The sequence below is a fragment of the Phoxinus phoxinus genome (genome assembly GCF_949152265.1).
Source record: "Phoxinus phoxinus genome assembly, chromosome: 5".
Taxonomy (NCBI): domain Eukaryota; kingdom Metazoa; phylum Chordata; class Actinopteri; order Cypriniformes; family Leuciscidae; genus Phoxinus; species Phoxinus phoxinus.
The window spans coordinates 1,157,501-1,175,198 of NC_136880.1; the positions used below are offsets into that span (position 1 = coordinate 1,157,501).

At 41.2% G+C, this 17,698-nt stretch overlaps 1 protein-coding gene across 9 annotated transcripts in view; it reads left to right on the forward strand.

Moving 5' to 3' along the window:
* LOC306998008 (phosphatase and actin regulator 1) overlaps positions 1–17,698 on the forward strand; it is a 99,682-nt gene that overhangs the window by 67,705 nt on the left and 14,279 nt on the right. For all 9 annotated transcript variants that reach the window (XR_013797489.1, XR_013797490.1, XM_079611716.1 and 6 more), the window contains exons 9-11: positions 1,585–1,640; positions 3,166–3,227; positions 3,313–3,453. Coding sequence is in view for 7 of the 9 variants with exons in the window: in XM_079611716.1 (XP_079467842.1) it covers positions 1,585–1,640; positions 3,166–3,227; positions 3,313–3,453 (259 nt within the window). In the remaining 2 variants the exon portion in view is untranslated. The remainder of the gene's footprint in view (positions 1–1,584; positions 1,641–3,165; positions 3,228–3,312; positions 3,454–17,698) is intronic.

A 17,698-nucleotide genomic window follows, 5' to 3' on the forward strand; every position in this document is an offset into this window, starting at 1 on the left:
ATGCCTACCTTAAAAATCTTTCTCATCTTCAAATCGCGTTCTTCTAATTCTTCTGAGGTAATCCAGGTAAACAGCACAGCACAAGTCTTCCAAACTCGATGAAAAGCAGAGAGTACGTTACTGGAGTCTCTGAGTCTCTGTTTTGAGGTGATGAGGGCGTTAACAGCTCTGTGTTCCTTCACGTGGAGATCTGCATGTCAATGCTCGAGCGCGCGTGTGTGTGGTCACATTAGAGTTCATTAGGACGCGTTTGAGAAACTGTACATGTCGTTGCTTTCATACGGATTACTTAAACTGAGAATATTTGTTTTTTATATAATTTACATCATTTAAAAATAGACTCCAAGTGTTGTAAAGACATACGTTTCAAGTGTGTGTGACGAACATTCGCTGAGTTACAGGTCATTTTCTGTCGCGTTTCTGAATGAACTTCACATTGAGAGAGACGGCAGAACGCGCATCATGTTTATTTTCTTTATTTTATGAAAAACAAAAGATTTTGTTTTCATTATGAGTGTACACAAATAAAAGAAGACATTTAATGAATCAGTTTTGAATGATGTACACTTATATGTAAGATCAAAATCAACAGAGTATTTTGAGTTTCTTTTGCAGTGATAAGAACAAAAAGTGAGCTGGTATCGCCAGCGCGACCGCCGACCCCAAGGGGTTAAAGTCCCCCTGTAGTCAATAACTGTATCCGTTAAAACTCATCTTTGATCACCTAAAGGACATTTAAAACTTTTTTCCTTGGAAATAAAATTCTTCATGTCTTAAAATATCTTGAATGGAACTCGACACCTTTGCCTCATTTAGTCAAATGAGCCCCGCCTCCACTCACTCACTCACTCACTCGCTCAGAGATCCACTGGTGGACGATCACACGTTGATCTGATTGGTTACAAGGTAGTGTGTGACGTCAGAAACACCAGCGATTTCAAACCGTGTTTTTGAGACTGTCTTTGGGTCACTGCAGTTTTAAGCAGAAAATACTCAGCAATGCTGTCCACTTATGAACTTACACATGATTTGTCTTGTGTTAAAGCAGATTAAACACCACAGACACATAAACTACATTAAAAGCTGGATTTTCACCACAGGGGGATTTTAAAATCTCTTTTATTTGTTTAATAAAAAATAATCACTGTCAGGACAGATCATAAAACAAAGTGCTTAGAACTATTAAAACTCATGTATGATTACCATGTAAAAAGCCACTGAGTGACTGATTTGATAAGTTAGTAATAAAATGAACAACAAAGTAACACATTACATAAAATAAGTGGCATTAACTATGGTCATCACTGTCGATCCGTTTCAATCACACATTTAGATACGGCTGTCAATCCAGAAGATGTGTAGTTATAATCAATGAAGCAATGAATCTCATACTGACATCGTGTTTGTTGGTCGTGAGTGAATGTTCTAGAAATATTAAATATTACCCTCTCCTTCATTCAAATAGGTTTAGTATTGAAACTTCCTTTCCTTTCAAAACTCTTGTATATAAACATTTTTGTATATAAAGCGTTTGAGTTTGAAACGCATGCGTTTGTTGGAGCTGAATGTGTGTGTGTTCAACAGGAGACTGAGCCAGAGACCCACGGCTGAGGAGCTGGAGCAGAGGAACATCCTCAAACGTGAGTCATGTTCACTCGATCACAGGGAGATACTGACGCCGTGTGCTAACCAGACGCGCTGAGACAAGATTCCAGCGACAAAACGCCAAAATTAATCAAAAATCACAGCCAATCAGAAGAGTGTGTGGGCGGAGTCTCTCTGAAAACGCTCTGCACTCGCAAACAAATTAATCGAAAATCACAGCCAATCAGAAGAGTGTGTGGGCGGAGTCTCTCTGCAAGCGCTCTGCACTCACAACCAAATCAATCATAAATCACAGCCAATCAGAAGAGTGTGTGGGCGGAGTCTCTCTGAAAACGCTCTGCACTCGCAACCAAATCAATCATAAATCACAGCCAATCAGAAGAGAGTGTGGGCGGAGTCTCTCTGCAAGCGCTCTGCACTCGCAACCAAATCAATCATAAATCACAGCCAATCAGAAGAGCGTGTGGGCGGAGTCTCTCTGCAAGCGCTCTGCACTCGCAACCAAATCAATCATAAATCACAGCCAATCAGAAGAGCGTGTGGGCGGAGTCTCTCTGCAAGCGCTCTGCACTCGCAACCAAATCAATCATAAATCACAGCCAATCAGAAGAGTGTGTGGGCGGAGTCTCTCTGCAAGCGCTCTGCACTCACAACCAAATCAATCATAAATCACAGCCAATCAGAAGAGTGTGTGGGCGGAGTCTCTCTGAAAACGCTCTGCACTCGCAACCAAATCAATCATAAATCACAGCCAATCAGAAGAGAGTGTGGGCGGAGTCTCTCTGCAAGCGCTCTGCACTCGCAACCAAATCAATCATAAATCACAGCCAATCAGAAGAGCGTGTGGGCGGAGTCTCTCTGCAAGCGCTCTGCACTCGCAACCAAATCAATCATAAATCACAGCCAATCAGAAGAGCGTGTGGGCGGAGTCTCTCTGCAAGCGCTCTGCACTCGCAACCAAATCAATCATAAATCACAGCCAATCAGAAGAGTGTGTGGGCGGAGTCTCTCTGCAAGCGCTCTGCACTCGCAACCAAATCAATCATAAATCACAGCCAATCAGAAGAGCGTGTGGGCGGAGTCTCTCTGCAAGCGCTCTGCACTCGCAACCAAATCAATCATAAATCACAGCCAATCAGAAGAGCGTGTGGGCGGAGTCTCTCTGCAAGCGCTCTGCACTCACAACCAAATCAATCATAAATCACAGCCAATCAGAAGAGTGTATGGGCGGAGTCTCTCTGCAAACGCTCTGCACTCGCAACCAAATCAATCATAAATCACAGCCAATCAGAAGAGAGTGTGGGCGGAGTCTCTCTGCAAACGCTCTGCACTCGCAACCAAATCAATCATAAATCACAGCCAATCAGAAGAGAGTGTGGGCGGAGTCTCTCTGCAAACGCTCTGCACTCGCAACCAAATCAATCATAAAACACAGCCAATCAGAAGAGTGTGTGAAACAGAATTTGTGTCGCGTCTGATTAGGACACGGTGTTCCCGTCTGTTGCTCTGTTGAAGGAGTGTTTTCCTCTGTTTATCCTCTGACCGGTTTCTGTCCCACAGCTCGTAATGAGCAGGAGCAGATGGAGGAGAAGAGAGAGATCCGACGCCGACTCTCACGCAAGGTATGATGGGTGCCCGAGTGTGTGTGTGTGTGTGTGTGTGTGTGTGTGTGTGTCTCTCTCTCACTCAGTGTGTGATGTGTTTCAGCTGAGTCAGAGGCCCACGGTGGAGGACTTACGGCGAGCCAAGATCCTCATCCGCTTCAATGATTACGTGGAGGTGTCGGACGCTCAGGATTACGACCGGCGCACAGACAAACCCTGGACGAGGCTCACTGCGGCCGACAAGGCGAGTCTCACCACTCCTGTAACGTGAATGCTGACGCCATATCGATTTCCCGTTTTTAATTCATCCTGATTTTGATTAACTGAGATCTTTTAGTCTATGCTCTCAGTTGATTGATTCAGTAGATGATCTGTAGCTCCTGTCCTCCAGTAATCACATTAGGGCTGAGTCATCAGTGGATTATTTCCACTAGGACTGTCATGATTTCCTCGATTAATCCATGAACTGCATTATTAGAGCGTTTTGTAAGGCTGCACGGTGTATTAAAACCATTTAAAACCATACTATAGCATAGTGCAATTTGTAAATTCACAAGCGATGCGATTTTAATTAAATAAATATACACGTACTTGAGACACATGCACACCTTTTGTTTCAATCGGACTGAATTCATCCCGATTGATGAATCTGAATGTAGTGTTTACATGAACGCTAAACGTGATCGGGTTGTTGTGTGCGTTTGTCACAAACTTCAAATCGGGATCGATTTTTTGACATGCGCACACTGCACACATATACAGAGCTTCCCGCTGTTTGCACATAATAACCATTCTCCTACACCGGTTCTTTATTAGTTTTAAACAGCAGACTTAATTACCGTCTCTGGTCATAATGTGGAGACTCAGAGCGTATGAGCCGTTGTGCCGCTGCTTATATTGATCCCGCAGTACAACTGCCCAGAACCAGTCGTGTGTGGATGAGTATGAAGCAAGCAGAGGTGGGTAGGGCTGGGACGGGTGACGCCTACCGCAATACCACGGTCACGTGACACCTACCGCGGGTCTGAGCTTGTTACCGTCATCACCGCAATAAAAACATTGGCCTGCACATGTGTGCACGTTCTGTCTGATGACATGGATTATGTCTAATGACATTGTGTCTTACATGGATTCAAGGTTCTCTAAACAAAACTTATCATCAAAAGATGGAGCTAGGGGTGTGCAAAGCAGCTAATATTTGTATTTGTATTCGAGTAAAATTCAAAATAGGCGTAAAAATCTTCTTTTTTTTTGCGTTACACTTCTAATTTACGTTATAGTGTAAGTATTCTTTAATTATATCCATTATAATAATTATGGATACGCAATATTGGTTGATGTTTTTTCATAAATCCAGCAATGAAACAAGGAACGTCAAAATATCATAACAGCCATTACCTCATCCATGGTTAAACCAACAACTAATAAAATACCATTGTGAACATTATGAAGCCTACAGCCTACATCTTGCTGTCTGCAAAAGACTGAGTAACTTTAACGTACCGTATAACTCCCACACGTGCATACAATTCGACAAAACTACACAAGCATTTTTAACCGGATGTTAGCGTTACTCTGTCAACAGCCTATTGTCTAAATTACCGCGCTAAACAGCTGACGTTACGTGAACAGAGCGAGCATGAGAGCGCCCGACTGCAGACGTCAATAATGCAGCGTAATGGAATAATCTCCCGATCAAACTCCGCTTCCCGAAAGTTATAAACTGCCTCAGGAACCCAGTTAAGGTACAAACATCTATTCAACAAAAATAGTGATGCAGTTAAAGGGCAACTAAACACTAAACCAACTTTTTTTAGTTAATGATCTGTAAGAATGGAGCTTCATAAATGCTGTTCATTGATTCGAGTACTTATTTAAACATTTGAGTATAAAGTGTTTTAATTTTCAAATATATGGTGTAAAAACGTCTGAGTGCTGCCCTCTTCAGGCTAAACGGGATCTCCTGAAGTAGGGGTACTCTCTGAAGTAGGGGTACTCTGTGACGTAGGGTACTCTGTGACGTAGGGGTACTCTGTGACGTAGGGTACTCTGTGACGTAGGGTACTCTGTGACGTAGGGTACTCTGTGACGTAGGGGTACTCTGTGACGTAGGGTACTCTGTGACGTAGGGGTACTCTGTGACGTAGGGTACTCTGTGACGTAGGGTACTCTGTGACGTAGGGGTACTCTGTGACGTAGGGTACTCTGTGACGTAGGGGTACTCTGTGACGTAGGGTACTCTGTGACGTAGGGGTACTCTCTGAAGTAGGGGTACTCTGTGACGTAGGGTACTCTGTGACGTAGGGGTACTCTGTGACGTAGGGTACTCTGTGACGTAGGGGTACTCTGTGACGTAGGGGTACTCTGTGACGCTACTCTGCCACGCCCCTGGCAGCCCCTGGTATAAAAGCATCTGCTTCCGTCAACACCACTGTAGCGAGTCAGGAGTTGGAAATTGGAATTACGAGTATTGAAAACGATCAGGATAGCGTATTTTACAGGGTCCCCGCGGATCCTTAAAAAGTCTTAAAGTCTTATTTTTACTTATGAAAAGTCTTATTTTTACCTATGAAAGGTCTTAAATTTTAGATGACACTTTGACTTAGACGTATCTAAATACTTTCCAATGAAAACTATCTAATTAGCGTACGTATTATTTTTTATTATTCTATTTTCGTGGATTTCCTTGTTCACGTGACAATTCGCGTCATTTACGGCAGCGTATAAGCCTGCGTCTGTCTCATGCACGCGAGAGGAGAGGAGAGGATAAGAAAACGAGTAAATGTCAGTTCAATAGTAAGTTCATTCTTTGTGCTTAGTATTGTCTATGAACTATGATGATATTGTAATCATTGTAAACTACGTACGAGGCACTGTGAGTTCGAGCTGACATCGCATTTGTCTCTCATGCTTTCACTGCGTGATGTGTCAGTGCAGCTATATGTATGTCCCCAAATGAGTTTTTGTCTTATTATATTTATATCATATTATGTTGTTATATTAGAATATCACGAGCAAGAGTGCCGTTTTCCTGTGCACAATTGCAAATGTGGTATTTATTTTACAACAGTTAAATTAACAATAAAGTTAACATTGTGTGTTACTTTTTATATTGTCAATATTTTGTTCCCCCCTTTATTTCGCCGACGAGAATTTCATAATGAAACTGTAGTCCAACAGACAGCGATTATTTAAAAAAAAACTGAAATCCGCGTTTTGAACGAATCATTTGATTCAATGAATGAATCGGCCGTTTGAACAAATCTGTTGAATAAATGACTCCAACAACTCGCTTAAGACAGTGACTTACTGCCACCTACTGGCGGGTTTAGTTTCATATTTAAAGTACCCTTAAATTAAAATGTTAAAATTATAAATCATTTCATATTTAAATATTGAATAGCTTTATTTATGCAATCGTAAATTAAGTGTAAATATTGTCACCTCTGCACTGCAAGGATGGATTTTAATTTAATTATTTAATTTGACAGTGGTACTGTATTATTCTAATATAATTTAATTTGAATGTTGGAATTTGACATAAAAGGTGATGCATACCTCTAAGTACGTTTAGAAATAATTTCCATATTTAGGTGAAAATGCCCCTGGAAATCAATTTAAGGTGGCAAATATTGCCCCTTAATAACATTTTTTATTTCAGTCACTACTGTAAACTGACCACTGCATAGAATATGTTAAATATTAATATCTTCGTGAGTCTGCTGTCAACAACAGGCCTAAACCAGCCATGGTACCAGTACAAATTCAGTAAAATATCATCTAATTATTATCAACAAAACTTTGAAAATATCGAGATATATTTTTGTTAATATTGCACACCCCTAATGTACGGTATTAATTTTGATTTCTTCAGGTCTTAAAAAGGTCTTAAAAAGCCTTAAATTTTACTTTAAAAAATGTGCAGATACCCTGATTTTAGCATCTAGTTAGCATAGCATTTATATAGTTATTTAGATTATTTCGTGTAGCCTAGCTAGTTATTTAGCATAGTTGTTAGTGTTGTTAGAAGCATAGTTAGTTAGTAGCATAGTATTGCATCAGTTAGAATAGTGTAGATTTATAGCATTAGCTTTATCTGTTTAGTACAGTGGTTAGGCTGGTATAGGTGTAGTGTTGCCGGTAGCAACAGCACTGCTGGACTGCATAACTTTCCCCCAGACTTGGACATTAGCGCCAGTGTTAACATGCACTTGTGTGCCAAACGCTGCTCTTCCTGCATGGACTCCACAACCGCCGGCGCGTTTTGCTGGATATTTTTTTTCACATAGCGGCAAAATATGCTTAACGGAGGTCAATAGTAATAATAATCCACTCAGATACTGGACCCATTCTCTCTTGCGCGGCTGCTTCGCTAGCATCGTCGGATGCCGATCGCGAGGCGGGAGTTAATGCGATGCGACACTTAGGCCTGTCACGATAACAAATTTTGCTGGACGATAAATTGTCCAAGAAATTATCGCGATAAACGATAATATTGTCGATCTGAGACCATTTTCATCTAGAATAATGATAATGGCATAATAATGCACATACACCTTTCAAAATTCAATAAACGTTTATTTCCAAAGACTATTTAACACTGAAAATGGAAAACATTTTCAATATCCACAATAACAATGAACAAAACAACCAAAAACAAGAAAAAGCAATGGACTCTCAGTCTCTCAGTTCACACAGATGATAATGAACTAGTTCATGTTCATATATTTATTTTTTTATTTTTTTAAATGAACTAAGTTCATATATCTAAAAATGAACTAGTTCACGTTCATTTGTAAAATTCTTTTAACAAAGATGTAGGCTATTATTAATAATAATGTTATTTCAACACAATATCTCGTTATTTCGAAATAATATGTGTGCGTGCATCTGTAAATCCGGTGACGCGTGTATTGATTTTTATTAATAAACAAGTGTTTTCTCTAAAAGTGTCGACTCGGCTGCAAAGATGAAGTTGACGATCGCCATCTCCGTGTGAACGCGCTTATAGAGAAATGCACATAAATAAGCCTAATAATGGATTACTACATAATCAGAGAGTAGCCTTTTTCTTTTTTTCTTTTTGAATTATTTCGTTTAAAGACATTTCAAGCTTTGTGTATTTGTCATGTCTGTGTGAGGCATACACTGAGTTTCGTTAAGTTAGGATGTGCTCTAGTTTACGTGCAAGTGAGCGCGCGGGCGCCTCCGTTATATTTGTTTCGTCGGCCTATTCATTAAATACTGGCAATTGGTTGATGAAAAATTTATTAAAATTAAGATACAATTTATACAAAACGAAATTCACTTTAAAGAAAGGCTTTCTATAACAACTTCAACGGTCAAAATCATGTCTGTCCCGCTCCATGTCTCATGCGCATCCTATCTCGGTCGTGCTGTTCACTTTTCATAAATCAACATAAATGGAATAAAAATAACATTATAACATTTTAACAAATATGAAACGCGCTTTTTTAAATGGCTACAACAGTATAGAAGCCTACATATCCTACTCTCTATTTGTACAAATTTTTGCACATTAATTTAATTCAGAATTTTGCACACACAAGTTGAAAGGCATTTGTTCAAATCAAGTTCACGGATAATTGTGCGTGCATGTATTAGCCTAATCATTATGATACTAAAATCCTAACAAATATGCTATGCTGTGTACAAAAAATCTCTCAAAATCTTTCACGTTCATTGTATGAAAAGTGATTCGTTCAGTTCAGCGTTCGGCGAAAATATGAACGCGTTCATGCACAACAACCCGGTTTTAGTCGATACTGTATTACAACAAATGCGACATACCGGCTCGCTCAGGTTAAGTGGTTCACCACGGTCATTCGGTTTGAATCCGAAGTGCTCCCACACTGCAGCTGTCGCGTTTGGCTTTGAAACCAATTCCATGTCACAACTTGCGTCTCGTCTTTTCGCTCTTCTCGGCAGTCGCCTCAAGCACTCCCGCCTTCCCACACAAAGTCCATGTGACTGACAAGCGCCGCCTCCCCACAAAAAAGACAATGCAACTGACAAGAGGGTTCACTTCTCCTACGCTAAGGAAACGAGAGTTGTCATTCAGTCGCGGATAACAAACAAGTATGCAAATGAAATTATCGCGGCTAGAAAAATTATCGAGGTCATTTTTTTTATCGTGCGATTTATCGACTATCGCGACAGGCCTAGCGACACTGCAGTTTGAGCTCGCGGCTCGAATTGATATGGTTTTGGCTCTGTGTCCACAGACAATTCGTCCACTTCAGGGGAAGGTGGGGGAGAAAAGTCCTCGACTTTAAATGACCGCTCTGTTGCAAAGCTACTTGCGTCACTCCAGTCACTCTCCATCTTAGCGAGTCTGACAGCAGCTGTCAATCACTGCGTCACTGCGGGTCTGTCAATCACCCGCTCAGACCCGCCCTCGGTTCATCCGTTGGGCTCTGCCCACTTTTCCAGCATTTTTCAAATATTGCCAGTGGGTGGAGTCAGGCTCTGACCAGGGGTTTAGTTACCCTTTAAGTGTTTTTCTGCTCAGCCGAGCACTCTCTGTTGCTGTGTGGAGCAGCCTGTGTCCGTCACTCACTCAGTCATCCGGGCGTGCACTCCGGTCTCATGAGGAAACGCAAGTTTTTCTTGTTCCCGAATACAAATATTTTTTTAAGTATTTGTTCGAAATAAGTATTTGTAAAAAACACGTTATTTGTGCCTTTACGAATACCGTATTCGGGTTCGGCTCCACCCCTAGAGCTAATCCGGCCTTTCGTGAATTGGGGAACTCATCATCCATCCGCACCAACCAATTTTCAAAACCGCACCCGCGTCTATCCACTGATTGTTTTGAGGTCTATGTGCGATGCAAGGCGCTGCTGACGCGAGCCGCGGGGCTAGAAAGCTCCTGGCTGTTCTAGAAAGGAGACTGATCCAATGCAGCAAAGATAACGGCTGAAGTCGCTGTATAGCCCATTGGCTGTGTTGTATCCCAGAGTTCCGATCGGCGCACAGGGACAAAAATAAATACATATTTTCACAGAGTAAAGTCTTCTCTACGAAATGCACATTTCATACAGATTACATAAGCAGAGAGTATTCTGTTTCTTATTCGTTTTGAATGTTGTTAAAAGTAGACATTTCAAGCTTTCTATTAATTTCTCATGTCTGTGAGGTATAAGTAGCCTATCCGCTGAGTTTCGGTTCATTCATGAGACGAGCTCCAGTTCACGAGCAATGCAAGAGATCGCACGGGCGCCTCCGCGTCCTGATTATATGTCTGCTATATTTGCTTCTTATTTATTAATTCCAGGAAATTGGTTGATGAAACAGTGAATAAAATTAACCCTCTGGGGTCTGAGGTGTTTTCTGGGTCCTGGAGGTGTTCTGACATGCTCTAACATTTGAGCTTATTTCTGTTACTTGTGACATCATGGCTAAAGTATTATTACACTGCATTCAGCACAAACTCTGCTACAATAATATGTCAGCAGCATGTATGTAAAAGTTTGTAGTTTTGAGATAATAACATTTATGCGTGGTTTGTGAAAATGACCAAAAAAAAAGTCACTGAAATAATGTCATGAAAGACAAACTAATTATTTCTTTGCAAGGCTTTTGAAAATTGTATCACGTAGAATAGAATATTTGCTCCAAAACTATGTGAAAATCACCCTGAATACTCATTCAGATAAGACAATATATTGATTTAAAATTTGTAAGACATGTCTTGTGTAAGAAAGCTTTATGCGAGGAGGCGTAAACCATGAATATTGAGTGTTTCACACCTGAGAGAGACAAAGGCCCTCCCATAATGGCCCTATCAGGAGCTCTCAGGCACTATCATTGCATTACCTTGCACAAAGAATGAGGAGATTTAAAAAAGAACGGCTTTTTCATTGTTTGAATTTATTTACAACACAACATAATCCAAAGATACACAACAAATGGCAAAAAAAGCACATTATTTAACACACTGAACTAAAGACAGAGACTTAACCAGTCACACACCTTTCCTTTCCTGAAACATAGTGCATACCTGTCATTTCCAAGGTGTTTGATTTTTTACTTTACCTCCTCATGCTCATGTTGAAGTCAGCAGGACGGGTAGCTACCTAAAAAAAATCATATATATATATATATATATATATATAAAAAGCTGTGAACATGCTGATATCAAGAAAAAACAGGGCTGCTTGATTGTGGGAATACATTTTAGATTTGTTCTGGTTAAAATTCCTTTTTAAAAATTATAAAATACACACACACATATATATATATATATATATAGGCTACATATATATATATTTGTGGTGCCTTGTAGGCATATACCTGCAGGGTTGAATAAAAAAATAATAACAATAGTATAGCAGGCATCGTTAAAAAGGAACACTTCAGTAACACTACACTAGAGAAAAATATATTGATTATCATATGTTACTTCAAATGTTTACAATCGATATGACGTTATGAAATGAGATTGGAGTAAAATCATGGTGCGTTTTGCTTTTCAAACGCACGTCGCGCGACTGACTCAAACTCTCACAGCGCGTGCAGGGAACATTCACTGAAGCATCGTGCAACAGTTCAATGGCAATATGAAGTTTATGCAACAATAACACTAACTAATATAATTCAGAATTATTTCTTACCTTAACATCGTTCTTGTCTTCAAATCGCGATCTTGTTCTTCAGATGTAAACCCAATAATCTCACAGCATGTCTTCCAAACTCGACGACTGCAGAGGACTAATAAAGTTTGCCGCTTTGTTGTTGATGTATTGGGGGCGTTCGCGCGACACATGGACGATTTGCATCTCTATATGTTTTGCGCGTGTGGGTGTGGTCACATTAAAACTAATGAGGAAGGGTTAGAGAAATTGAATATCTTGTTGGTTTTATGCAAATTACTTAAACAGAGAATATTTGTTTTAGTTTTGAATCAGATCATTTAAAACTACACACTTAAATGATTATAAATATATAGAGCTCATAAATGTGTGACAAGTATTCGCTGAGTTTTGTTTATGTTTAGAGACGTGCTCAAGAAAAAAAAGTTCGCGAGACGGAGAGGCAGAAAGCACACCCTGTTTAATTTCTTTATTTTACAAAAGCACAACGTTTTGTTTTGATTGTAAGTGGACACATACAAAAGTAGACATCTCACAGATTCTTTTTTCATTTTTATTAAGTCTGTATGACCATACCTGATGGAGTATTTTAAGTCTATTCAGCTGCTATGTGAAAAAAAATGCGCAAATCACGCCGGCGTGATTGCCGACCCCAGAGGGTTAAGATACTGTGGCGATATGGAAGAAATCCATATCAGCTTTTCATTCTTTCTAATGGGCGGAAACCAATAAGGAAAGTGAATATAAAAGAGAGCAAGAAACGGAAGAGGAGGAGCAAGGAAAAACAAACTAAACGAACGTGGAGTTTATCGGAGTGGGACACACGCTACCTGAAGGCTGTCGTTGCTATTGTTTGCTGGAGTCTCTGTGCATGCGCTGACTGGGTGCGATCGCCGAAGTGACAGAGAAATTGAACTCTGCATGGTTCGTCTGCCTGGTGCAACACAAGCCAGCCTGGTTCGCCTGCCTCAGGTACTAGTGTTGATGTCCATCATCTTTTAACCTCACGCCAATTCTCCAAACTCTTTCCCCGGCCCTGGATTTGCGGCCGCTATACAGACTGCTCCACGCAGCCGACGCACACACGCTCATTACGCACACACGCTCATTACGCACACACGCATACACCAAACACTCGTTTGGATTACTTATTTTTTCTTTGTGTGTTTTTTTATTTTATTTACATTTTCTTTTGGTTGGTATTGAACTTGAAAAACTGAGTCTGAAAAAATAACGAACTTATGGACATTATCGATCAAAGACTCTCGTGAATTTTTTTTTGTTTATTTAATTGTTTGTTTTGTTTGGGAAATCTTGAACTGCGCAACCTCCTTACTGTCTGTTTTCATTAATTTGTTGTGTCATTTGTCATGTGAGGCAAAAGAAACAAATACAAACTCTGTGTGAATTGAACTGTCTATTTTTTTTTGCAAAATATGTTTTCTTAAAATATATATTTTCTTGATCTAAAACCCTTCAATCTCTGAATGTGTCTTTACGCCTTATTCTATGTTATTGTGGGTATTGTTAGGAATTTATTTTTTTGTAACAGTGGTTTGAGCTATCTGGGAATCTAAACTTCATTACATATATTTTTTTTACTTGACAAGTTTTGACTTGTCTGGCGCCCGAACAATTTAAATTTAAAATCTGCTAGTCAAATTTGATTTGGGACAGCCACCGTTACATAAGTGGCGCCCGAACAGGGACCTGAAACTTAAACCCTCAGATAAACCTGGACGACTTTAAACTTAAACACTAAAATTGTGACTGGTCTTGAAACACTTGAACTTTGAATTTGAGTTTCCCTAAAAAATTACTTAAAGGTTGGTTATTGTCTTGAAACTGTCTGTTTTTGAAATTGTGGCATATATACTGAACTGAAACCGCTTTGTTGTTGTTGTTTTTTTGGAAAGGTTTTGTGGGGAAATACCTTTTTGTTTGTGAACTTTCACATTGTTAAATATAATAGTGTTACCCCTTAGTTGACTTGCAAAACTGATTGACCTAATTAATGTGAAAGCGGTGGAAACAATCATTTGTGCTATTGAAATCTAATTATTGATTTATGAAATTAAGCGAAGTGTAGTGTGAATTGGTGGGATAGACATTTCACACTGAACTGTTAGTGTATTCTGTTATAATTTATTTTTTCAAACATTTATACATTGCTTGTTAATTTAACTTGCATTTCACTACATTTTACACTGACAATCAAACATGGCGACCCCTCCTCTCTCTCCATCCACTTTTGTGGAGATGGAACCAGCGGCACCAGACGTTGCTACCCCAGTCTGGCCTCCAGCACTCCGTCGTCCACTTTCTTCACCAGGACCCCTTCGTGCTCCTCTCCACTTCACTCCCACTCAAGCCAGCACCACTGATTTCCCAGGAACCCATGTGCGATTCGCAATTCCACCACTAGCTGGCAGTACTCCTGTTCAACCCTTCACCTGGGAACAGGCACAGAATGGCGACTCCATGCAGATATGTACATCACCTGAGCCTTCATCTCTATCTTCAGTGGCACAGCAGGACTTGCCTGGCATCCTATCAACTCCTGGAAAAGGAATGCATCAACTCACTCAAGTTAAAGGAAACTGGGACACGTTGACACAACATATGCAAACGCATGAGAAAACCATTGGTAAACTCGCCAAAGAACTTAAAACCATGTCTGCACATCACGATAGCCTGATCTCTAACCTTGCGGATAAACTCAAGCACAACCAACAAGAACTGCTCACCCACATTTCTGAAAGTAAGAAGCATGTGAAGGAAGAGACTGAGCAACTCACTAAATCACTTAAAGTGATCATTTCTGACGAACTTCACAAAGCTGAGACTACCTATGTGTCTGAAGTGAGGTTCATGATAGACCAACTTCAAGTGGAGCTTCAGCAAGACATCAAATCCTACCTGGTAACCCATCAAAGAAATCATGACCAGTTGTCTACAGAGCTCACCCAGTGCACTCAAACCACCAACACCCTGTGTGCAGTGGTAAAAAGCTTACAAACTGAACTTGAAAAAAGACTCGAAAGTCAAGAGAAACAAATGACTGATTTGCAGACAACAGTTACTGCTTCATTGCCTTTGACCACTCCAGTTTTACCTGCATCACCAGTTACTGCTCCATTGCCTCTAACCACTCCAGTTTCACCTGCATCACCCGTTACTGCTCCAATGCTTCCCGCTGTAAAGAGTGATCATCTTAAAATTACTTTTCCTACTTTTGGAAGACAGTCAGATGATGTTGACCCCTTGCTCTATCTAACCCGATGTCAGGATTTCTTGGCGTTACATCCCCTTGCTGATGCCGACATCCTTGCCACTTTCCGCACTGTCCTTTACGGTACTGCCCGGGACTGGTGGGAAGTTGCTCGATCCTCCGTAACCACGTGGGAGGAGTTTGAATCTGCTTTCCTCTCTGCTTTCCTCTCAGAGGATTATGAAGACGAGCTGGCTGAAAGGGTAAGGACAAGAACACAGGGAGAAAGGGAGAGCATTAGAGACTTTGCATTTACCTACAGAGCTCTCTGCAAGAGGTGGAAATCTACCTTGACGGACAGTGAATTGGTAAAGATGATTTTAAAAAATATGAATCCCTACCTTACAAGCCAGATACGTAGTCGAGTGAACACAGTCGATGAACTCGTGAAATTAGGCCAACAGCTCGAAAAAGACTACGAACAACAACTGCAATATGAAAAACGTGCGAGTTCTAAGCAACCCCTATCTATGCATCAAAGACCTATTTCCAACCGCCCGGCAGAGAAGCCTTTAGTGCAATGCTGGCGATGTAACGGCCATCACTCACCTGGAAGCTGTCCTCACTTTGTCTCTTCTCAGGCCCAGTCACCTCAGTCCACCAGCCAACACCCTTCCTCTAGTAGCAAGCGGACAACATTTCCAGCTTCTAAAGGTACCGGTCCACCTGGCAATCGCTCTGTGTGTGCCACCTTTCCCCACAAGTCACCAACAACTGGTAAGAAACCACCACCTACTACCATTGTTCCACAACAATTAGTGATACCCCTCTGTATTGGTACATGGAACGGAAAGGCTATTGTTGATACTGGGGCTAGCTACACCCTTCTACATGAGAATCTCTGGAAAGAGCTCACTTCACAAAGACTCCATCCATGGACCCAGGGTCCGCTCTACCTAGCCAACGGGGAAGCAGAAATTCCTTTAGGTTGGATAAACATGCCAATCACCCTACATCAAAAAGTATTCACAATACCTGCTGTGGTTCTGTCAGCCAAAGCCCTGGCCTATGCAGTTGTATTAGGACTGGACTTTATCTTCTCCAGTGGGATGCAGATCAATGTGGCGGACCAAAAGTATTCATTTCAGTCTAATCCTAAAGAGGATTATCCTTTCCAGCCAACAAATGCCAGTGTACCAGTTCTCAGCTCCCAACATTCAAAGGGAAAGATGGGAAATAAAAATCCCAACAGCCTCTCCTTACTATCTTCTGTGCCTCCTCCTCAACTTAACACAGCTCAACCACCAGCCTGCCTGGATGAAAAGACATTAATTGACACTGCTATAAATGATGCCCACTTAACTCCTGAAGACAAGCAACAACTACGGCAGATCCTCGAGTCAAACCCTCAAGTTTGTACCCTTCGTCCAGGACGTACTGAAGTTATGCAGCATCACATATATACTACCCACCAAGTACCGATAAAACAAAGACCATACCGCACATCACCTGCCAAACAAGCTGTCATAAAAGAGCAGCTGGAAGAGATGTTGACTGCCGGCATCGTAGAACCGTCACACTCAGGATGGGCCTCACCTGTCGTCTTGGTCCCTAAAAAAGACGGAAGTCTCAGGTTTTGTGTGGACTACAGGAAAGTTAATGCCATTACAGAGAATGATGCGTACCCTTTACCCAACATCACTGAGATCCTGGAGTCATTATCTGGAGCGGCCATCTTTTCCACCATTGACCTTAACAGTGGCTACTGGCAAGTAAACATGGATCAAGAAAGTAAACCAAAGACTGCTTTCACAACTTCATCAGGACTGTTCCAGTTTAATGTTATGCCGTTTGGATTAAAAAATGCCCCAGCAACCTTCCAAAGGCTAATGGAGAATGTTCTAGGAGAATTGCGTGGAGACATTTGTTTCGTCTACATTGACGACATCATTATTTACTCCCCATCTGTAGCACAGCACTTCTTCGACCTCCAGGCTGTTCTTCACAAACTACGAATAGCTGGCCTAACCATTAATTTAAAAAAAAGCACGTTCTGCCTTCAGGAAATAACCTTTCTGGGACATGTCGTCAACGTCCAAGGCATAGCTGCAGACCCAAGTAAAGTGGAGGCTATACGGGAATACCCTGTGCCCACCAACATCAAGGAAGTCCAGCGTTTCCTGGGGTTAGCCGGGTGGTACCACCGGTTTGTACCAAACTTCTCCAGGATCGCTGAACCTATCAATGCACTGAAAAAAAAGGGATATTCATTCCTCTGGTCACAACAATGTCAGCAAGCCTTTGAACATTTAAAATGCTGTCTTACCTCTCCTCCTATTCTTGGCCATCCTGACCTTCAACTTCCTTTTACTGTCTACACGGATGCCAGTGACCTTGGTTTGGGTGCTGTGCTGACCCAGCGCAAGGAAAAAGGATTGGAACAAGTTATTGCTTATGCCAGCAGAACCCTGAACAAAGCAGAGACCAATTACTCAACCACCGAAAAAGAGTGCTTGGCTGTAATCTGGGCCCTGGAAAAATGGCAGCACTACCTAGAGCACAAACTGTTCACTGTCATCACGGATCACTCAGCGCTACAATGGGTAATGTCTTCCACAAAAACCACGAGTCGACTCATCCGGTGGGCCTTGCGACTTCAGAGA